The sequence below is a fragment of the Grus americana genome, chromosome 1 (genome assembly GCF_028858705.1).
Source record: "Grus americana isolate bGruAme1 chromosome 1, bGruAme1.mat, whole genome shotgun sequence".
Lineage (NCBI taxonomy): Eukaryota > Metazoa > Chordata > Aves > Gruiformes > Gruidae > Grus > Grus americana.
Genome location: NC_072852.1, coordinates 217367229 through 217388508, shown reverse-complemented (window position 1 = coordinate 217388508; position 21280 = coordinate 217367229). Strand labels below are relative to the sequence as shown.

The following is a 21280-nucleotide window of genomic DNA, read 5'->3' as shown; positions in this document are numbered from 1 at the left end:
CCCTCTTGTGACTGACTCCATGAAAGAGCAGCAGGGAAATGGGGGACAGCAGGGCTGCAGTCCCCAAGGGCGGCCACCCCTTCCCCTGCTCCCTCTGGCTCTGGAAACTTGAGCGACAGCTGTTCCCGTTGTGAGGTTTATGGACAGTCCTGGGCCCGCTGCAGATCCAAGCCACCGACCAGCCTCACTGGGGCTGGAAGCTGCTTTGCTGGACCAGATTTGAGCACTCTGGGGTGCGGGGTACAGGCACATCACAGCTTTTTTGGGATGTTGCCAGCCTCCATTTCAGCAAGGATGGAGTGAAGATGAATTCATCCCCATTTTGCTGCAAACAGCATCTCGGAGCATGACCACTCATCTCTGGGAGCCACGCTGGCTGGCTTGGGCTGCAGACAGGGATGGCTGGAGTTGAGGGAGGAATCCCACGTTGCTATTTGTGGAAGGGACTGAAATGTTCCCGGCTGTGAAGGCCGCAGCTTAGAGCTCGCTGGCTTAGCCGGGCCACGTCTGGGGGGGAGAGGGGACATTCTCTTGCTGCCTAACACCACCGAGGCCCCTGCTTTGTACCAGGGTGTAGCTTGACCCTGGCTCCGGTTGTCGATGCTGACCCTGAAATGCTGACACAACACATAGTTTCTCCTTAATAGGGCATGGAAAAGGCGATGCATGTCAGGGCCAGGCTTTTTGCTAATGTTGTGCCTTTCCTTGTCTTTATAGGATCCAGAAATACATTGGTTGAGCCCCTCCTGGGTAAACTCAGCCTAAAAAAAAAAAGATGATCTTGGGCAGATACTTCCTGCTCTGGAAGTATCATGGTCCCAAGCTGGAAACCAGCAAACAGAGTGGGGTTTGTGCAGGTTGGGAGGGTCTTTTCTTAAAAATTGTTTGAGACTCTGGTTAAGGGGATCTTGGGCTTGGATCCATGCACAGAGACATCCTCAGCTCCTGGCCACTTCTCCAAAGGTAGTGTCTGTCTGTCTGGTGTTACCATGGGGTGAGGACCTCAAACACCAATGTCCCCTCAACTTGGCATGGTGCTGGGACCATGGGTTCCTCAAGTGTCTTTTGCACAAGACATTCCAGCCTGGCCCCATCCCCCTGCCTCAATTTGCTGCCCTCTTTGGTGTTCACAGGCTGCCGTGGAGCTGGGCTGGAGCAGGGAAATGAGCAGGGCTTTAAATAACCTCCTCCAAAATATATGTGTGTTTGTGTTGGATCGTTTCTGGGAGCTGGTTGACAGCCGGGCTCCAGAAACAGCGGGATGGGCCAAGCTGGGGGGAGGAAGGGGCAGGGGTGAGGGAGGAATGAGGGGAGCTCCTCTAAGCCTCTTTGCTGCCAGGGAAAATGCGATACTGCACCATGCTGGAAGAAAAAAGGAAAGCTTTCTTCGGAGCCAAGATCTCTCCTGCTCATCTCATGTCTCAGTGATGGGCTGGGGAAAGGTCACATGCACGCTCGCTCTTGTTTGCATTCAGTGCAGAAATGCTGTGTTGGTCAGTCCTATGGTCCAGCCAGATGGATTGGGGATGTTCGAGGTACACCCTGGCTTTAGTATCTACTCATAAGGTGGCTACCCTGTCTCCTTTTCCTACTTGCTTTAAGTCCTGGGCATCCTCCTGAAGTCCCCTGCAGCTCTGCCACAGCTCCCTGCAGCCCAATGGCCCCAGGTCCTCCGGAGGATGAGGCTCAGTGGGTCCCTCTGAGGGGTTAGTTCAGAAAGCACGGTGAGGAGCAACCTGCGGGCTTGGAGGGACAGAAATTAGGGCGCCTTACACCCAAGCCAATGTGTTGCAGATACAGGCTTGGATGAAGTGTTGGTGGTGATTTATACAGTGCTAGGAAGGGGTGAGCACCTCTTCTGCCATCTGGATGTGAGCTGGCTTTGTCTGTGTCCCGGGATGCAGCTGGAGAAGAGCACCAGGAGCTCACAGAGTACCTAAGCAGGTATGTGTCTATACTACCTGAACCCAGTCTGAGCCCTTGGCCCCCAATGCCCCCAAAATCCATCCATGGTCAACCTGGCTCCAGCCTGGCCAAAACCTCAGTCCCTGGGGGAGAAATCGGGAGATCGATGGAGCCATGGCTCCTAATTTTGGCCAAGAGAAAGTCGCCGCTGAGAACAGCACTGCTGGAGTCCACAGACAGTAACTGGGACTTGAGGAGCACGGAGATGAAAGGAGAGAGGAGGATGGGGCCGCTAGAGAGACCACTGAGTGTTTTGGCAGCCCGAGAGCGAAGAGAGTGGGAGCAGAGGACAGCGGGCACAACCGGAGCAGGAAAGGGGGATGGGGGTGTCCTGCTGTGTCCATTCTCTCTGGAGAAATCATAGCTCTCTGCAGAGGGTGGGGAGAGAGGTTGAAGGGTGGAGGGTGAGGGACAGCCAAGCTTGGACAGGCCCAGAGAAATGGGAAGGAGTTGGCTGAAGGCAGGGCGTGATGGTTGGGCACATCAGGAGTGAAAGGTGTTTGGTGACAACAAAAGAGGACACAAGACCTTCACCTGCAGCTGTCCTTGCAAAGTGGACCGTGGGCTGCTCCAGGCAGGCTCTGTCTCGCCGATGTCTCCGTCATCCCTCAAATCGTGGACAAATGAATCCCTGGGGAAGAGGGAGGAGAGACATGAAGCGTTCCCCACGCTGGAAACTGTCTCCACTGACATCTAGTGGCAAAACAGCCCTTTCCCTGGTAAAGAGGAGAGCTGGCTTCAGGGGCTGCTGCCCTCCTTCTGCTCCCCACGGGTGATGCTGGGGTGGGTGTCTGAAGGACCAGCGCTGTACTGGTCATACTGGTATTCCCTGCATGCTTTGCCTGGCTATGTCTCAATGAGGCAGCAAAGCCGAAAAACACCGACCCCCAAAATACCATCGCTGGTGCAGTGACAGTGTTAACAGGGGCCCAGGAGTTAGCACCCTGGAGGAGGGCTGGGCCATATCAGACCCCCCCTCACTCATGCTCCCAGGCGGCAAAGGTCCCACTCTACTCCCTGTCCTCCCTCTGAGGGTTGGTATCAGCTCCAAATCAGAGGTGTATTCTCCACCTCACTGTTCCCAGAGTGATGCTCGCTGCTGCCCGGCATGTTTATGGGGACCCGATCTTTACTCATCAGCTTTGCATGACTTGAGCAGTCCAGCCCAAAAACAGAAGCAGTGTGGGAGGCGGCTGCCAGGCACACCCAATGCCTCTTGGTGGGGACACAGGGGCCATCAACTGTCTAATTTTGAACCACCACTGGCCCTAACCTGCAATCCACTACTGTCAGCTACCTACAAACAAGAGAGCAGCCATTCTGGCTCAGAAGAAATCTAGTCCAGAGTCGTCTTCTGTAGCCAAAAGCCCAAAGAAAACTGAAACTGTGACAAACCTGTTTGCAGCAAACACCCAGCTCTCACTGCCTTTGTCTGCTGTTCGTGGGAGGACCACGAACAGTCAGACCCTGCCCATATTCTCGAAGCTTGTGTGGGTTGGTAGATCTTGACCGTATTTTATCTTTTGCAGGTTGAGCCCCAACCTGCACAGCTAGCGTCATGCAGAGGTGCTCCCAGACCTGTGAGCATCCCTGCTGCCCTGCTCCGACCCTCTCCCAGGTCTCTTTTTGGAGACAGGATCAGATGTACCCAGTGGGGCATGCCATGGAATTATTTACAGAGCCATGAAACTATGGTCTCCCATTTCTTGTTTCTTTTTTTGATAATTCTAACATTTAATTGAATTGCGCAGACCCCTCCAGCGTCCATGTAAGGAGTGGAGCTGTGCAATGCCTCTGCCTTCACCCATGGCCGCTTAGTTTCTGTAAAACTTCTGACAAGGCTATCCAAAACAAGCCTTACAGAAAGCCAGGAAGCTTGTTTCAACTTTTTTTTTGCCCTTACCCCTGTATCATCTGGCTGCCTTCTGGGAGATTTGCAAGGCAGGACTTCCCTTTGCTGACTCTTCCCAAACAGACCATATTTACCCCCTAGTGTGGGTATTTTCATGTGTCAGTTCTACACATTATTAGTATTTCTAATTGAAATGGTACAACCAAATGCCCATAATCCCCTATAATACCTATACTGTTAAAAAAAATAAATAAATAGCCACTTTCCCCATCTTTAGCCACCGCAGAAGTTTCGAGTGAGAAATCCCTCCCTGCTGTTCCTAATTTAACCCAGTGCTCAGGCTGCAGAGGTGATGATGCCATTGTAGGAGGAAAAAAAAAAAAACCCAAACCCCACAGAAGATCTGCCCTGGAGCCACAACTGTCCTGTTTACTGGATCATTTGTCTTGCAGCGAGGCATAGGGACCACAGCCCTGTTGCTCCACATGCTGCATACACAGAGTACAAAAGACCTGCGATAGCTTTAAGTTTACAGTTTGCTATCATCCGTGTTTACAGTTAACTATAAATATTTAATAGCTATTGTTAAAATTTACACAAAGCAGTGAATTACTGGATAACAGTACAGCATCCTCTAGCAGCAACGACTTCCAATGTTTCCCTGGAAATAACTGAATAGCTTGTGATTTTTCACACCTTTTTACTGATGGGTGTTTTCTTCATCTGTGACTGCCTAAAAAAAAAAGGGTTAAACCGACAGAAGCAGCTTGTTAGGAGAGAGGCTCTGCTGCTCCCCTCACTTCCCAATGGCCTGGGGTGGCTGGCCACAGTGCCGTGAGGGGAGGGCCTTTTTACTACCAGAGGAGGCCTCCAGGTAGCAAATCGACATGAATTATCATGCTGCTAACTCCTATGCCCGTTTATACCGGTTTTATAGCCGTTTTAATGCCAGCTGTGAGCGTTCACAGGAGCCTGGCAGCGCGGAAAAAACCCCACTGACACCGGCAGGGTTAAGGCTCCCCAAGATGGCGGCGCACCAGCGCACGGCGAGGACTACATTACCCATCGGCCCCTGCCCGCCAGTGCACGTGATCTGTCCGGCCCAATGGGGAGCGGCGGAAGGCAGATATAGCCCTGCCTCCAGGGCCCGCTCCCTCCTTTCCGCCGGGCGGCGCGGCTCAAGATGGCGGTGCAGATCTCCAAGAAGCGCAAGGTGAGGGCGGCGGCCCGGCTCGCTGCGGCCGCGGGGAGCTTCCATATCGGTGGGTTCGCGCCGGGGGCGGCCCCGGGCCTCGCCGGGGCGGGGCGGCGGCGAGGGGATGGCGGCGGATGCGGGAGGATGGCGGCGGATGCGGCTCGGCGGCCCGGCGGGTAACATGGCGGCAGCGGGAGGCCGGGGGTGAGGGAGAGCGCGGGGGGAGCCGTGAATTGCCCCCACAGCCCTGCATGGGGCTTGCATAGGGCTCGGGGCTTGTGTGCACAGGGGAGGCAGGCTGGGGTTGTGCTGAGGGGCGCGGAGCAGTGCTGGAAGCTGATAAACTTGCTTGCTTTTTCATTTTTATTAGTGGAGAGAGTTTGGATTTAGCGACTCCGTGTTTCTGTAGGTCAGAGAGGCCGGGAGGGTGCAGGGCTCTGCCTGTCTTGGAGAGGGAGGCTTGGGGCCTGTGCACTGTTGGGGTGGAAGTGGGAACCTTAGCAGCAGGCCCCTGTGGGGTAAACGGATGTGACCCTTCTAATTACTTTATGCAAATTAATACTGAATTAAAGTACCACCGCAAGACATAGCAGCGACCTATGCTTTCAGCCTTCAGCATGAAGTGTGGCTGTAGCGAGGTGTGGATCAGGCAGTGGTGTAGGCTCCTGCTAGAAGGGAATTGCCTTCAGACTGCCAGTCTGCAGGATGGTCACAGGAATGAATTTCACCTGAACTCAGAATGTGAAAATCTTGTGTTCAGGCTGAGCGTTTAGGCTGAGCACTTGAACAGAGTTTGACTCGATCCATTTGTTTTGGGTTTTTTTTAGTTTGTCGCTGATGGTATCTTCAAAGCTGAGCTGAATGAGTTTCTGACTCGTGAACTGGCTGAAGATGGATACTCTGGAGTAGAAGTCCGGGTAACTCCAACCAGGACTGAGATTATCATACTTGCCACCAGGTAACTGAGATGCTGCTGTTGACTCACAGGTGCTGTACAAGTCTATAAGGGATGCTGCTGCATGCTGAAGCTTAAAGTGGTAAATGTTATTACAACAAGCTACTTGGGAAAGAGATCCTGAAGTAATCTGTAGTGATGCAGCAGTGTTACAACCCCTGAACTAAGATGCTCAGTCTGCAAGCTCCTTGGGGTGGTTACCAGATCAGATATGGTGACACTTTTCTCAGTTGTACTGCACTTTTTTTTTTTTCCCCCCCAGAACTCAGAATGTCCTGGGCGAGAAGGGGCGACGCATCCGGGAGCTGACGGCCGTCGTGCAGAAGAGGTTTGGCTTCCCTGAGGGAAGCGTTGAGGTAAAACTGTCTTGGTTAAAACAGCAGTAAGTGGGCTGTGCGGTTAGGTTTGTGCACTGTCTGGATGGTGTCAGCTGAAAGGTGGTTTGACTAGAAGATAACTTGGGGTGTGTTTTACCTGTTTTCACAAAATACTCCTGCACTGAAATACAAAATGCTTTGCTATCTGGTATTTTGAACACTGTCACTTTGGCTGGTTTTCTCTGATTTCCCAACAGGGAGGATGCAGATAAAGCTTTTTAAACTTATCTGTAAATATTTTATAGAGAGTGTTGCTGTACCAGTATGGAGGTGAGAAGTAGTCTCATGGCATAATGTTTGGTATTTATATATCACCATTACCCTCATTAAATTCATAATGCTTCTGTCCTTACAGAGAAACTGTTTTGGTATGGAAGGATCTTTGAGATTTTTGAGTGGGTTACTCTAATGAATTAGACAGTAAAGTGACACAACAATAATTTCCTGCCTTTTTAATGTTTGAAATCTGATGCCCTTACTAGTACTTTCCTCTAAAACAAATTGGGTGAGGGGAGAAAATGTGTGGTCTGGGGTGGTGGCTCACATTTTTATTCCTGCTCAGCCAGTGTTGCTGGATCACGCTATACAGTGAAGATTGCTGATTATCTCCAGCAAATGCTTAAACATACTGAATGGCACAAACCCTCATGGAGTGCATTGTGATTTGTCAGCTCCAGGAATATTGCGTGCATGATTTTGAATGTCTGCCGCTTCTGAAATATCAGGCTGTAACCTCTTGGAGATGTTAGATTAAATACACCTCACTCTCCCAGCTTTCAAAAATCAAACCTTTTCTTAGATTTGATTTTAAGACTTAAGCAGATTTACGTAACTTAACATGTTGTAAAAACTATATCTCAAAGTTCTTGGGACTGTATGGATACCTCTCTTCAGTGTTGCCTAATGTTGTGGGGCTATTTGGAAGCAGCAACTCTTTGAGACTGCACCATAGATGTTTTAATAGTCTCCTGACTTTCAGTGGAGTGTCTCAGCTCTGCCAGGAGTGGGAGACAGGCACCAAAGGAGTTAAAGGAGTGTAGTGTGTGAGGATAAAGCTTCTGCACGTGTATGTGGAAGGACTAACTGAACTGGGTGTAGAGGATGGGGCATAGAGTAGTATCAAGCTCATGTGGTCTATCAAATTAAAACTATCTTGAAATACAGCCCTGTTTCTGAGTTTACTTCTTTTCCTTTGTAGCTCTATGCCGAGAAGGTGGCCACGAGAGGTCTGTGTGCAATTGCTCAGGCAGAGTCCCTGCGGTACAAGCTTCTGGGAGGTTTAGCAGTGCGTCGGTGAGTAGAGCAAGTGGAATATGCCGGCACAGTGGAGAAGTGTGGGATTCAAATACCATTTCAAAAAACCTCCTTGCCAACTTATCTTTAGTTTGAAAACTTAACCTAGTAATGCTGTGCTTGGAGAGAGCAGCTCATATTTTTGATAATTCTACCATATAGAAGTTTGTTTATTTAGTACACAGTTTTGGTAGTAATTGCTAGATAATGTATTTCAGCCATAAAAGTTGAAGTCTTAGAGTACATCACATCAGAAGTAGTCTGACTGGTATGAACAAAACTTGCATTTATTTCTTTGTGACTAAATGAGTCAAGGAGTGAAACACATTTTCAAGCCCTCTGGCTGAGTTGTAGTTGAGGTGACAGTGGTGTCACTTCTCAGATCCCTTCGGTGATGATAAGATGACGAGTCAGAAGCGGGTGGCTCTTGTTGTGGTATGTCTGCGGTGTCATGTTCTGTGATGCTGTGGATGGTTCTTCAGCAGGAGCATCCTGTCATCATTGAATGATTTAGAGGCATTTGTCTGAGAAGGGATGGGAGCTGCACTCCTGATGTGTGTGGGTTGGCCACCTTCAGCTGCTTTTGTGTCACAGAGAACGTTTGCTTGTTGCTGTTCCCACAATCTTACAAAGACCATAAGTCACGAGAGTTTTGTTAGGCTGGGTTTGACAGTGCTAAAATGTTACGAAGGTTTTTACTACTTTGTGTAGCATCGGCAGAGCTTTGGGTGCATGGTTCTGCATTCGGAAGGATTTTTACAAAGGTTTGAAGTGTGATCGTGCTTGAAATTGGTGTAAAGTGCCACCACAACGCCCTGTGGATTTGCAGAGTGGGAGTAATGCTGTGGCTGGTCTCTCCCTGCAGAGCCTGCTATGGTGTCCTCCGATTCATCATGGAGAGCGGGGCCAAGGGTTGTGAGGTGGTTGTGTCCGGCAAACTCAGAGGTCAGCGTGCCAAATCCATGAAGTTTGTGGATGGCTTGATGATCCACAGTGGAGACCCGGTGAATTACTACGTCGACACAGCCGTGCGTCACGTCCTTCTCCGGCAGGGTGAGTGGCTGGGATGCAGATCCCTTTGCAGGTCTGTTGGTTCCTTCTGTAAGTGCTTCAGAGCCAGATGATCTCAGTGCCTGGTGACCTGTGCCTGCAGGTTGGAGCTTTCCCTCTGTTCACCTGTGGGGTGGTAACTCACATGATTTTGATGCACTGCTGATCTTGCAGAGTGGTTCAATTGTGCTACCGCTGGTACCACTCTCAAAATCTGTTGTTTTCTTGGGCTTTTGCAACTAAGAGTTCTGAAGTAAACTTTGTTTGCATTTGTGTTATGTGCATGGGAAATGGAGAAGGGGCCTTCAGCAGACAACAGAATTTTGTGTAGTCATCCCAGGTCATCCATGTTTCTAGTGGTGGGGAGGTTGTGTGTTTCCAGTTGAGAATGTGGCTTTAGATTTTCCAGTTACTCTCACTTGTGTCCTGAGGTTGGTAGCAAAACAACTTATAAATGAAACATAAATTGGCTGAATTTAAGAGCTATTGGCAGTTTGGATTCTGGCTCTCTTGGCTCCTAGGGACAGGCAGACAGAACACAGTACTACAAGACCCATGAAAAATCAAGTGTCAGACAGTTTTCCCTCATTGCTGTGCTCTGTCAGGTCTTCCCAGCTAAACCAGCCAAGCCTGCTTACACTTGTCCTTCCCCCTGGTAAAACACAGGTGACTTCTGTGTCTTAACTGGCTTCGGGTTACTTAATTGCAGAACACCTGATGTAGGGATACTAGCATAGACAAAAGTATTCTCCACCTTCCCTTCAGTGATGATACGATGACGAGTCAGAAGGGATGTCCTTGTGTCATTGCAGCCCGTTCAGTGCCATGTTCTGTGGTGCTGTGCTCAGGCTGCCTTGGGCAGGATGTCCTATTCATTGGATGATTTAGAGGCATTTGTCTGAGAAGGGATGCAGAAAACCAGTGCAATTTCCTTGGAAAGTGAGCTGAGTTATCCCCGATATAGCACGTTTTCATCATAGTCCCAGGCTGCAGTTAGCAAAGGCAGTGAATTGGATAAAGGTAAACACACTGATGTAAATTGACAATAACTAGATTTTTAGGCTATAGCATGTTTGTGTTAATCAGCTTGCATCTTCAGGGTTGTCAGGAGATATTTTTGGTACAGATAGCATATATTGTAACCTTGGGGCTTGTCACTACTGAATGTGTGTTTGATATTTTGTGTCGAATGAACGTGTCTGTGTTGTCCTGTCATTCTTTGCAGGAGTACTGGGCATCAAAGTAAAGATTATGTTGCCCTGGGATCCAAGTGGAAAGATTGGCCCCAAAAAGCCTCTGCCAGACCATGTCAGCATTGTGGAACCCAAAGAAGAGATCTTGCCCACCACCCCCATTTCAGAGCAGAAAGGTGGCAAACCAGAACAGCCAGCCATGCCTCAGCCGGTTCCCACAGCCTGAGGGGTAAGTGCCTGTGAGCAGTGGGAGGTAGCTTTGGGGAGGGTCTGTGTGGAGAAGGTGTCGTGTCACCAAAAAAGCTGTCAGGTAGCTGGGGTACTGGGAAGAAAAGCTGCTGCGTTGTACCAGGTGGAGTGATCGGCTGGGTTAGGTTTAGAGATTGCCCTGGATGAAGGAGGCATGGTTTAAGGCAAGCTGCAAACCAGCTAAGTGCACCCTTCAGTGAGGATGAGATGATGAGTCTGAAAGGGAACGTCCTTGTCCAAGTGCCCTGTTTCTTGTTGTGTTCTACAGCGTGGATTTGGGGACCTTGGGTCACAATTTGAGTGACTTGGAGACATAAGTCTGAGAAGGGTTCAGTGCCTTGGATGTTGTCTTGTCTTGTACCACGTGCTACCAGTGTGCAGTTGACAGCACAGAGTATATATTCCTCACATACCTCCCCTCATGGGATCCAGTTTGGGATAGACTTAGAAGCCAATAATGTTGAGCACAGTGTGTAGGCTAGTTTTGTAAGTAAATAATCAAGGTTTGAAATCCTGTCTCCCTGAATGAGTAACTTCTAAGGCAGAAATTGATAGCTTGAAATTGTCTGAGACCTGCTCTGGGTTGTTCCCAGGGAAAATGTATAACTCGCTGTGGGGAAAAGGGGGATCATTGGCTAAAATGCAAGAAGTGGGAGATGCCATTGAATTTGAAAACTTGGAGCCTGTTTGTTTGTTCAGTGTTTTGGGTAGGAGAATGGTTATGGGAAATGGTTTGCCACCATCTCACTCAGTATTTTGTTCTTCGTTATAGGGTTTGTAACATCTGCAACCAGAAGCTTGACTGTCCTGAAAACATCTCTTAATAAAATCACAAAAGACAGTGTTTGTGGAGGTGCATTTTTTTTTCCCCAACTTGTATTCCAGGAAAGCCTTGCTCCCACCTTTGGTGTGGAAGGAATTCTATTGCATTTCTTCCAGCTTGCGTTACCCTTTTGGAGTGAACTTGCCAGATCCCAATCTAAACAAAGTGCGGACAAAATGCTGATTTCTAGGTAGAGCTGGAGCAGCAATCCAGTCTTCAGGGGGTCATGAACTGGAGTAGTACTGGTAACTCTTCACATACATCGCAGTCCCTTTCTCTGAGGTTTCCAGAAGGGGGAGGGTTTTTTTAGCAATGTCCAAAGCAGTTTCAGTAGTTTATACCTTTCTGGCTTCATCTGAAATATTACTGTATTCTACTACATGCTTTTTTCACCTCTGTGCATCCATTTCCCTCGTCACTAAAAAGACGTGCACTGTGTGACTTTCAGGGCTATAGACCATATAGGAACATTATACCTCCTGTTAGGGTCAGGTGACCTTAGTGGAGATGATATAGGGTGAGACAAACTTCTGAGTAGGTATTTACACATTAGAGGGGGAAAAAAGTGTATGCTCTGGATTTCAAACCTTCCGTCCTAAGCTTTGAGATGGAAATATATTTAAGCGATTGGGGAAAAAACTTACCTTCCTTTGAGGCTTCAGTAGACAGTCTGTTAATTTGTCTCTGTATTAATAATTGGCTTTGAGCTGTAAGATAACATATGTAGATCCCGAAGTTGATAACAGATGACAAGGCTACTTATGCTATTGAAATGTGTAGTCTGTAGGCAGGGATGTGTTTCCACTTCTGTTGCTGTATGAATTACTTTTGATGCTGTTCTTGTCTTCTGCAGTCAAGCTAAAGCGCTGAAGCAGTGAGATTGAGCATTCGGTTAAGTTTCAGGCAGAGATTCTAGTTCTGTCAGCTCCTTTCCCAGTATGTTTTTCAAAGTCTGGTGCAGTAGTGAGAGAGATCTCATAAGAGAACATGTTGTGTGCAGGATCAAGGCTTTGTTTTGTTCAGATTTCTCGAAATTCAGAACCTGTTTGTTGCATTAACAAAAATTGTACAAATTTGCAAGATTTGCTGCTTAGGAATAGCTTTGACATCCAGATTTCCATTTTCAGGAGGTTTCTCTGCAGGAACTAGGCAGACAACGTATGAACTGGAGTTTTAAACTGGCGGTGTCAGGAACTGGTCTATCTGGCAGCGTCTGTGGAAGTGTGAGCCTCAGCTTTCCTGTTCCCAGCTTCTCTGGCAGGCAACCCGGCCTGGCAGGGTGCTGGCTGGGAAGCTGGTCAAGTCTGTCAGAAACACATGTGCCTTCTCAGGGTGTCAGAGAATGAGTCTGCTTTCAGGTTTCTGTGCACATCTTTCAGTGGAAAGCTTTAAAAAAAAAAGTTATTACGTGTTAAGTGTTAGAGTTAGTAATGCCAACAGTATTTTTTTAAAAATGAATTTGAAAAAAAATCTGAAAAAAAAAAAAGTGATAGGTAAGCTTTGTCACTTTATAGGAGCAGAAAATGTGTGCAAGCTGGAAGGCCTGAAGTGTGACACACAATGCAAGGCTTTGTGCATGAGACTGACATGTACAAGTAGTGTGTTTGAGTGGTATTGCTGTGCCTCTCTTCTTGGTAGAGCCATCGTGTTTGAGAAGTTGAGGACAACATCAAGAATTATCCCACAATGGTCAAGGTTTGCGTGTGTGAACCAAATACCTTTCTAGCATGCATGGTTGGAGCACACCACTGCCACGAGCTGTTTGAAGAAGCTGTCAAAGGAGTAGGGGGCTTGTTCAGTTCCCTGTGTCTTTAGGGTGCCATCTTCCCTAGGATGAAAAACCTGAGTATTTAAAGCTATTTGCAAGATGAGCTGGGGGTAGGATGAGCTCAGGAGCACTAGAAAGCTGTTAACTTAGTTGCAATATTGGTATTCCAGGTTGATGGCGTTGCTGGGGTGCTATGGTTAGTGCTGGAGATGGTGCTTGTAGTTTTGTGCAGTGAAAGGCTGTGATCCAGCAAGCACCTGGCGCTTTTTTGGTCTATGAGGAGCTCCACGCGGATGTGCGTGCCTGCCTGACCCAGACACGTGCTATTTTGGTGTAGGGAAAAGGGGACGTGTCTGTGGCGTCGGTTTTGCTCATGACTGAGTGGCAGATGGCTGCATGCATGAATGGGGACAGCAGGTTAATCCCTTTCCAGCAGTGGAAGGACACGGGCCAGCAGAGTCTGATGGTGCTGGATCTTCCAGCTGTGCAAGGTGTATTTACCTGTGTGGCCACAGTGATGGTACAGGTTCTTCCAGTTCTTTTTCCTCTATTTCCCTCCACTGGATCCCAGGTAGAGAAGCTTTGGGTTGTAGGGTCAGGAAAGCCGGTCCTTCTGGCTAACAGCTCCCTTTTTATTCCTGTGCTGCCACATTTTAACAGCTGTTTGCTGCCCTGTTAAAGGGCAGGGCAGTAGGTCCCTTACCTGTGAAGCATTAAAGATACTGGATTCTTGCAGTTTCAGGAGAAAAAAACTAAAACTGAAAAACCAACCTGCTAATAGTGTTCCTTTCCAGTGATGGATGTGCCATGGGAATTCATCTGTTGTGTATTAAGTGTAATTTTTGTCCATAATTCTGTTAAGGTGTATTAAAGATGGCAAGGAATGTCTCTTAAGCTCTTCTGTACGAGTAATTTGTCTCCACCCAAACCCTGCAAGTGACTGTGGCTGCCAGTTTCATTGAAAAAGTTTTATTGCAAAATTATACAACTGTCATTGTGTGGTACAAGAACAGACAATAAAAGCCATCAGACGCCTGCATCCACATGATGCAAATTATTCACAATATCCCACAGTGTGTTCTTGCCTTGCCCACCCCTAACCCACCCACCCCCCCCATCCTCCACAACGTGCTACAGCGTGTGGGTTTCAGTGCGCTGATTCACCGGGTAGTATCTAGCATACACGCTGGGCTTTAGGCTTCCTGTGCATCCCAGTACATCCTTGTGGATTGCCTCCTACCTCCCAACGCAGGGAAAAGCACCTGGGAATGTGATCTGGGAACAGGCTTAAGGACAGGAATCTCCCATTTCTGGCTGGCTTGGATAGGAATTAGGGCAGACAAGCTTTTCGGCAATTGTGTAACCTTGCAAACCTGGAGAAGGCATGGTCGGGTCAAACTTGGCGGTGCAAGCTGCTGTATTTTTGCCTGTAGGAAACTCCTCATAAGAGACTTTGTAGTTGTAAATAAATAAGCAGAAATAGTCCTGTGTATGGTCAGACAAAATGCAGTATTGGGCATCTCTGTAGCAACCGGACAGCAAGCACATTGGCAGGGAAATAAAAAAGCAATGCAGTTCACTGTCCTTGCTGGTTTCAAAGAACTGGCACTTAGACTGTGATGCACAGATTTCTCTCAAAATTTTAATACTTTGCGATGTCTCTCGGTGCGTAGCAAAGCTTACCCGACACATGCTTCAATGGTTATGGGATCCTATCAGTTACTTCTTTAGTATTAACCTGATGATATCCCTTGAAGCTAGGAAGCCAAGTCTAGGCTGGAGCAGGCTGTGAAACTTGCTAATTATCAGACATAAATACGAGTATAATTATAAATACATTTGTCTTTCAGTGTGCCCTTATCCAGGTCAGCCAACAGGGAGCTAAAGTATCACAGACGAGAGGAGCTTCAGAAAAGGGTCATTAGGAAGTTGGGTAACGGCAGCTCTAAAGCTTTGTCTTTAAACAAGAAAGTGGAACTGAACCTGATCCTTTCCCTGTGAGAAGCCAGCGGGAATCCCTTGACCTGCTACAGGACCAGCCCTGGTCGTATCTGGGAGAACCTTCACAGCGGTAACTGTCTCTCCCAGCCCTATGTGCTGATGCAGAACCACCAAGAGAAGTGGAGTTCCTCTATTTGCCTGGTACAGGATGTTTAATTGCAGATGTTGGCCCAAGAGCACCCTTTGTGATCCCCAGAGGGGAGGAGCACAGCCATTTCTGTCAGGCAAGAGTGTTGAAGGGACCTCAGGTTTCTTTCTAGAAGCCCATCTGCTCTTTGGCCACTTACTTCTCTGTGAGGTGTTGAGTAAAGCTGCATTTGGCTTTGCAGTGAGAGTTCTAGCTAAGGAGCTGATGACCTGCTGTGGTTGAAACATCTAAGAGTCATGCAGAGCAGGGTTAGGCAGGACAGAAGGACACAACTCCATACAATCTCCATTCTTACATGCAGTCATGGTCCTGCTCTGCTCCCAGGGCCACAGAGGGGGCTGGACCGCAGAATTGGCCCTTTCTGCTGTTATGTACCGCTGAAGATAGAAGCAAGGAACAACTGCAAAGCAACCAGAGCGGCTCTGGTGTGGTGCCGTGTAGCATCAAAGGGGGAGAAAAGCAAGTGGCAGAGCTGAACGTGCAGAAGAATTTGAGATGGAAGGGTGGAGGGCTTGTGCCTTTGCAGGGCTGATGGTAGCAGCAAGGTACTTAGCTGGAGGCTTAACTCTAGTGCAGGGAGGAGCCAGGCATCAGCCCGAACATCTCACCTGAGGATGCCAGTAGCTGAGACAATGCATGCCAATTCCCTTCCGCTCCTGGTGACCCTCTTGTGCCAGGCTCCCCTGCTCCTCTCTGGAGGTGGGTTTGTGCAATAAGTATTTTGGGGTGAGGTAAAGTGTATGCTGATTTCTCATCACAATGCACCCTGGTCTGAATAGCACCCATAGTTCGAGAAGGATACAAAATAGTGTTTCCCCTTTTTTGAAATCCCCCCACTAAAAAACACACAAACCAAAGCTCTGGGGAAAAAAACCCAACAAACTAACTACAACTCATCACGCATCTTGTCGCCTTTGGGCCTCACGAGCCTGCCGATGAAGAGAATGGAGTTGGTTTTATTGTCCTTGATCATGAAGATGAAGGGGTGGTCAGCATAGAAGAGTTTGGGGTTCCTCATCTCCTCTCGGCCGTAGATGTCAGCATCGTAGGGGTTCCCTTCTGTGTCCCATTCAAGAGCAGCAGCATGGAAGACGTTGGACAGGTAAAGATCTTTCTTGCCAGAGATCTTTGACAAGTCAGCCTTGGTTTTGTCAATGGCTTCGGTCAGGCCCAGATCAGCCAAGTGTTTCTAGGAGGAGAAAAGAGGTCAGCAACCCTCCCAGAGATGACACGGTGCAATCCTTTCCAGCCATGGTTAGGCTGGCTGCTGGAAAAAGGACGACAGGCACAGATAACCCATCATCCCACTATCTTCTCTCCCACCCCAAAGAACTGTAAGGCCCAAGTGTTTTCTTTAAGGACCTCCTTTACCTGAAGATCATGGCTGACTTCCAGGATGACTTTAGGCAGCGAGATGGCCACTGATCTCTTCTTCATCTTGCCAGCCCAGGCCTTTAGCTGCTCCTTGTTCAGCAGTTTCTCAACCCTCTCCAGAGGCTCCACATGGTTTGGCATGATAAAGATCATGCTGGAGAGCTTGTGAGCAAGTGGCATCTCTACCACCTGGAGCTTCTCTGTCTCATCATCATAGTAATTGTAGAGACCTTGGAATCAGAAGCAGGAAATGGTGAGATGTGGAGCAGAGGCAAAGCTATCCACAACCTTGTTGTGAATTCACCCTGGACTTTCCTTGACCAGCAAGGAAGGCGAGTCTGAACACTGTTTTGGGAACTGGCCCAGTGTTACTGGAGTTGGCAACAACTCCCAACTGTGGCTCTTGTTTGCTTGATGAGCTTGGATTTATTCCTAACAGCCAAGCACCCAATAGTAAACATGGATTCTCTCTGCTCACAGAGAGACTGAATCAGCAGAACAAGCACACCCTGCTTTGTTCTCTCTCACTCATTGACCATGAGGCAAAACAATCTTGGAAGCAGTTGGTGGAAAACCGGGTGACGGAGCAGCAGCAAGCGTAACTCCAGTTGTTCTTGACACGGGGCAGGAGGTTTGCGACTTACCTGTGCGATGCATCATGGGAACTCCCACAGTGTAGGAACGGGTCACCATGAAGCCACGGTTGTCCACCATCTTATGATGGAACTTCTCATCCCAGTGAGCTACAGGAGAGAGAAATTCAGCTTGTAAGAAAAGGGAATGGGGGGTGATTTCATGCACGGTTCCTAACTACTAGCTCTGAAAAAGAGCATGCTTCCAGTGGACCTAGGATTTGTTCACCTTCTCATTTGGGCTGCTAAGTGTTGGCTCAGGCTAGGTTTGGGTTCACTCGTAGCAAGAATTGAAGGTAGAACTTACGCTTGAAGAACATGGCATTGACAATGAGGGCTCCATCAGTTTTCTCAACATCTTTCGTAACCTCTGGGAGTTTCCCATCCGTGGTCTGGGCTGCCCACTCGTTAATGGATTTCAAGGCGCTCCTCTTGTCTCGGAAGTTGATCTTGGAGTGCTCGTAGTTGTAGTGTTTCTTGCTGTTCTTCACAAAGTCATCGACGAAGTTGATGGAGGCAGGGCCATACAAGCGGTTACCGATCTTCCAGGTGACATTGCGGGCTGTGCTATTACTGACCTCGTTCAGGAGCTCGGACAATCCGCTGTGCACGTAGTCATCATTCAGTTTGTCTGCGCTGAGCACTGCCTTGGCTTGGGAGGCAGTTGTGGCTTTGCCCCCGAGGGACACGAGGCCGAGGGAAGAGGCCACAACCACGGGGGACAGCAGGATGTTCTCCATGTTCTTGTCTTTTGCCATGGCATGGTAGAGGTTGAAGGCCAGCGTTGCGCTGCGGTCAGCCAACGTTGTTGCCTTGTCGCTCAGCTTCCTGTCCTCTGAGGGCACAGCTGCAGCGAGGCCGCAGAGAGCAAGCACCGGAATAATCCACATGGCTTCGGCAGCACCCAACACCTCTGAGGACCTGCTGGGCAAGAAGAGCTCACTGTTAGCGTCATTCAAGCCCTTCCTAGAGCATTCAGAGGCCCCAGGGGCTCTTCCAGTGAAACCCACTTCTAAGCTCCGGTGATAGCCAGAGCATCTGCATCAATGCTTCACTTGGGGTACAACGATCCCAGGTGGGCTTTTCCCCCGAGCAACAATTAATCTTCAAGAGTCCAGGCTGCACTCTGGCATGCAGAGCCTGTGCATTTTGAATGAAAGCTTCATTTTTAAGCTATTTTACTACAATACTACATGTTCATGTACAGTAAATGATTTAAGGAGAGGCCAGGGAATGGAAGATGGACAGATTATTTCTGTCCCCAGAGCAGGAGCAGATCAAACCTCTGCCCTGGTCAGGAAAAGCTAAAAGCAGGCTGTTTCTGCTGCCCAAGGGTCACATAGCACAGTGCTGCCCGTCGATCCAGGGCCTATGGGTGTCAGCATACGGCAGGGATCGTCCTCTCTGGGGACCCCAGTGCGGTACCCCCATGCTCAGCTTTCTAGACACTAGATGGAGCACATGAACTTCCACTAAGTCAGAGGGGCCTCTTGAGAAGATCCAATGCTGTCTAGTCAGCTCTGTCCGACTTAGTTTTGCCTGTACAGCCCTGCCAGGGAGGTACCGGGACAGAGGACGGTGGTGGGTCCCTCCTTTTCCCCAGCAGAGCCCCTTCCCAATACGTTCATGCATTACGTAGATGCAGCTCATCGCAACGTAGGTGCCCCCGTCCCCAGCGAGGGCTCTGACCTCGTAGCTTTGATAAATCTGCGGACTGACCAGTCCTAAATGCTGTGCGTGAAAGCTCTTTGGAACTCATCCCACCTGCCTCCGAGGCTACAACCTGTCCCCAGACCTTCCCTCCCTCCTGACTTCACGCTGCTCACAGCAAACCTTCCTGCTGGCAGATCCTCAGGGCTTAAATTCCACCTTCACGCCCAAAGCGAGCTTTTCCTGGACAGGCTGCATCATGCCCAAGGCTACAATGGAGTTGCATTCCTCGGTCCTCTCCTCCCACCCTGCTCCTGGCCAGCCTCAGCGGCTGCTCCTTGCATGCGGAGACAAGAGAAAGCTGCAACGGGGCAGCTTCAGGGTTAAAGCAAACAGAGCAGGAAGCGAAGGGCCCGCTGGGATTACATATGGAAGGAAACACGCACATAGCCCAAGCAAAGGGAGTGCGCAGTTGCACCAGGGATCCTTTGCCAGAGTGGGAATTACGTAGCCTCGGGGAGAGAGGCAATTTGTATCCTAAAATCCTTTTGGGAGCAAGCCTTCCGTTGAAGGGAAGAGCCATCCCGGCTACGTAAGAGCAACAGGCTCAAAACTGCCCCTGATGCACTTTTAAGATGCAGACAGCATCGGGCGTGGCAAGTATTTAAAATCTGAGGGTTTTTCTTTTATTTCTTCCCTTTTATTTCTAAAGATACCTTGAAACTCTTTCATAGTGAGGTCAACGTTTGCCTTTTTCATTCTGAAAGAAAACAGATACATGGAGTAATTCTCTTGCGAGCAACGGGCAGCCCACGCCGCTTACGTCCTCAGCTTAAAAAATAGTTCATTACTGCAGAGACTGGCGAGAAATTTGGCCGGGCGCGCTGGGCTGCAACAAGTGACGCTTCCCATAGCGGCAAGAGAGAAATTTTGCCCATCCTTGGATTACAGCTGAGATTACTGGTGAATTTGTAAGCCAGGGTGAAAATAAAGGGAATTTGGGGGAATGTGCAGCTGATAAAAGCATCACTTGTGTTTGTACGACCCTGCCCTGCAAGGGGACGCCCTGTGCCAACGTGGCATCCTGCAGACCTCCTTGGGGCTGTCAGGGACCCGCTCTCCTGGCAGGATTTGGAGGTGCCATCGCCCACGACAACCAGCCAGATGCACGCACCCTCTCCAGAGGCATGTACCCCTTCGAGGACTCTCTTTCTCCCACGGCCGAGACAAAGCCGCAGGAGGGAGGCATGCAAGCAGAAGTTCGTTTCATGGCAGCAGAGGGACGTGACACGTTGTTAGGGCAGGCAGAAGGACAGGGTTAGTCAGTCGGGTCGCAGGGAAGCTGCGGTGGGAGCTCCTATCCTGCGCTGGGCTGGTGCCCAGGGTCCCGGAGGCTCCCAGGCAGGGCAGGAGCAGGGGCTGGAGGTTTTCTCCACCCAGGGCTGCTCTGGGACCACTTGGACCAAGTTGGTGCTTCCCTTATCCCCCTCTTCTCTTTCTTCACCCCCTGAAAGTTTCTCCTGGGTGCAAAACGAGGGTGCAGCTTCGCCGCGACCATCTCCAGCAAACTGGAGGCGGTGGTGGGGATCTTTTTCTGCCTTTTCTCCAAAAACAGAGCGAGCTCATGGGACAGTCTGTACCGTACACATATCCCCAAGCCACCCCAATGCAACCTACCCCCCCCATACGACCCCCTTCCCCCATGCAACCCCCCCCCATTCCCCCCCACCCACCCCGACCTCCCTGCCCTATGGGGCCAGCCTGGAGCATGCGGGACCCCAAAATAACACCCAGCCTGTTGCAATCTCAGCTTGGCCGCATCCCTGTCTGGCAGCGGTCCTGCGAACCTGGGTTACCCCGGACCCCCCCCTCCCCCCTCCGCCCCCCCTTTTTACCTGGGGCGGTGCGGAGCTGGGGCGCTGCTTTGCTCGGCTCCCCTGTGCACCTCGCGGTCCCGCGGAGGGGGTATATAAGGGGCCGGGGAGAAACTTCTGGAAAGTTGGGAAAAACCTCTCAAAAACGCCTGGGGAGGGAGAGGAAGGGGAGGATCCGATAAAGCTCTCCCGGCCTCCCGCCAATGGCAGGGAGCGCCCGGCCCTGCTGCTGCTGCAAGGGGGGGTCCGGGGGGCTGGGGGGACGCGTGGTCCCTCCTTCTGCCGGCACGGCTGCGCTGCCCGCCCCCAGCCAGGCCTTCCAGCAGGGCTGTGGGAGCCTCTCCCAAACCAAACCCGTGCTTTTGCGGGTTTTTTTACGGGGTTCTGGCTCATCTTATTCCCCCCCCCGCCCCTCCTGGCACCTCTCAAGGCTGGTGATTTATTTGTTTTTTTCTCAGGTGTCATCCTCCGTGAAGTCAGGGGTGTTGCAAAGGGCTTCAGCCACAACCAGAGCGGTCACAGACAGCAAATATTTAACAACTGCACCTGGTTCAAGCCATGTCTTGCCATCTGAAATGCCCCCACCCTGTTCGGTGATCCCCAAGAGGACCTGCATTTGCTCTGCAGGAACCTGATGGCCAAGTTACAGGCAGCTGGAGAACTTCCTCCTATTGCTGTATCCTGCAGACACTGCTTTTCCATCCATCTCCCCACCTGCACTAACACCCACCTCTCCTTTTTCCCCAGCAGCCGAGCTGATGGAGCGGTGAACCTCTTACCCATCGCATCTTCCGTGCTTCCCCATCTCCCCCCGCACCATAGGTGTGAGAGCAGCAGGTCAGTTGGCGTCTATTCTTCATCGTAACGTAACGCTGTGGCAA

The 21280-nt window shown here is 49.9% G+C and overlaps 2 protein-coding genes and 2 non-coding genes across 7 annotated transcripts; 3 read left to right on the top strand and 1 right to left on the bottom strand.

Annotated features, from left to right (window-relative positions):
* The first annotated feature begins 4897 nt into the window (after window positions 1-4897).
* On the top strand, window positions 4898-10970 carry RPS3 (ribosomal protein S3). The gene is made up of 7 exons (XM_054830980.1): window positions 4898-5030; window positions 5840-5970; window positions 6230-6323; window positions 7543-7637; window positions 8503-8690; window positions 9913-10109; window positions 10902-10970. Exons 1-6 carry the CDS (start codon window positions 5001-5003, stop codon window positions 10104-10106), a joined length of 732 nt encoding a protein of 243 aa, XP_054686955.1. The 5' UTR covers window positions 4898-5000; the 3' UTR covers window positions 10107-10109; window positions 10902-10970.
* Window positions 8024-8170, top strand: LOC129201973 (small nucleolar RNA SNORD15). Its single transcript, XR_008575550.1, has one exon. It is a non-coding gene; the product is annotated as a small nucleolar RNA SNORD15 (small nucleolar RNA).
* LOC129201972 (small nucleolar RNA SNORD15) lies at window positions 9447-9594 on the top strand. The gene has a single exon (XR_008575549.1). It is a non-coding gene; the product is annotated as a small nucleolar RNA SNORD15 (small nucleolar RNA).
* A 2703-nt stretch (window positions 10971-13673) lies between the features above and the next one.
* On the bottom strand, window positions 13674-20564 carry SERPINH1 (serpin family H member 1). 4 transcript variants are annotated; one of them, XM_054830955.1, is made up of 6 exons: window positions 20421-20515; window positions 19242-19285; window positions 17183-17799; window positions 16888-16986; window positions 16241-16473; window positions 13674-16058 (listed from the first exon to the last, which is right to left on the bottom strand). In XM_054830955.1, the coding sequence occupies exons 3-6, from the start codon at window positions 17763-17765 to the stop codon at window positions 15756-15758; spliced, it is 1218 nt and encodes a 405-aa protein (XP_054686930.1). In that variant the 5' UTR covers window positions 17766-17799; window positions 19242-19285; window positions 20421-20515; the 3' UTR covers window positions 13674-15755. The 4 variants fall into 4 exon arrangements, with proteins under 4 accessions (XP_054686930.1, XP_054686945.1, XP_054686920.1 ...); XM_054830970.1 differs by lacking the exon at window positions 19242-19285 and having other exon boundaries at window positions 20421-20564; XM_054830945.1 differs by lacking the exon at window positions 19242-19285 and having other exon boundaries at window positions 17183-17796; window positions 20421-20564.
* Between the last annotated feature and the right edge of the window lie 716 nt (window positions 20565-21280).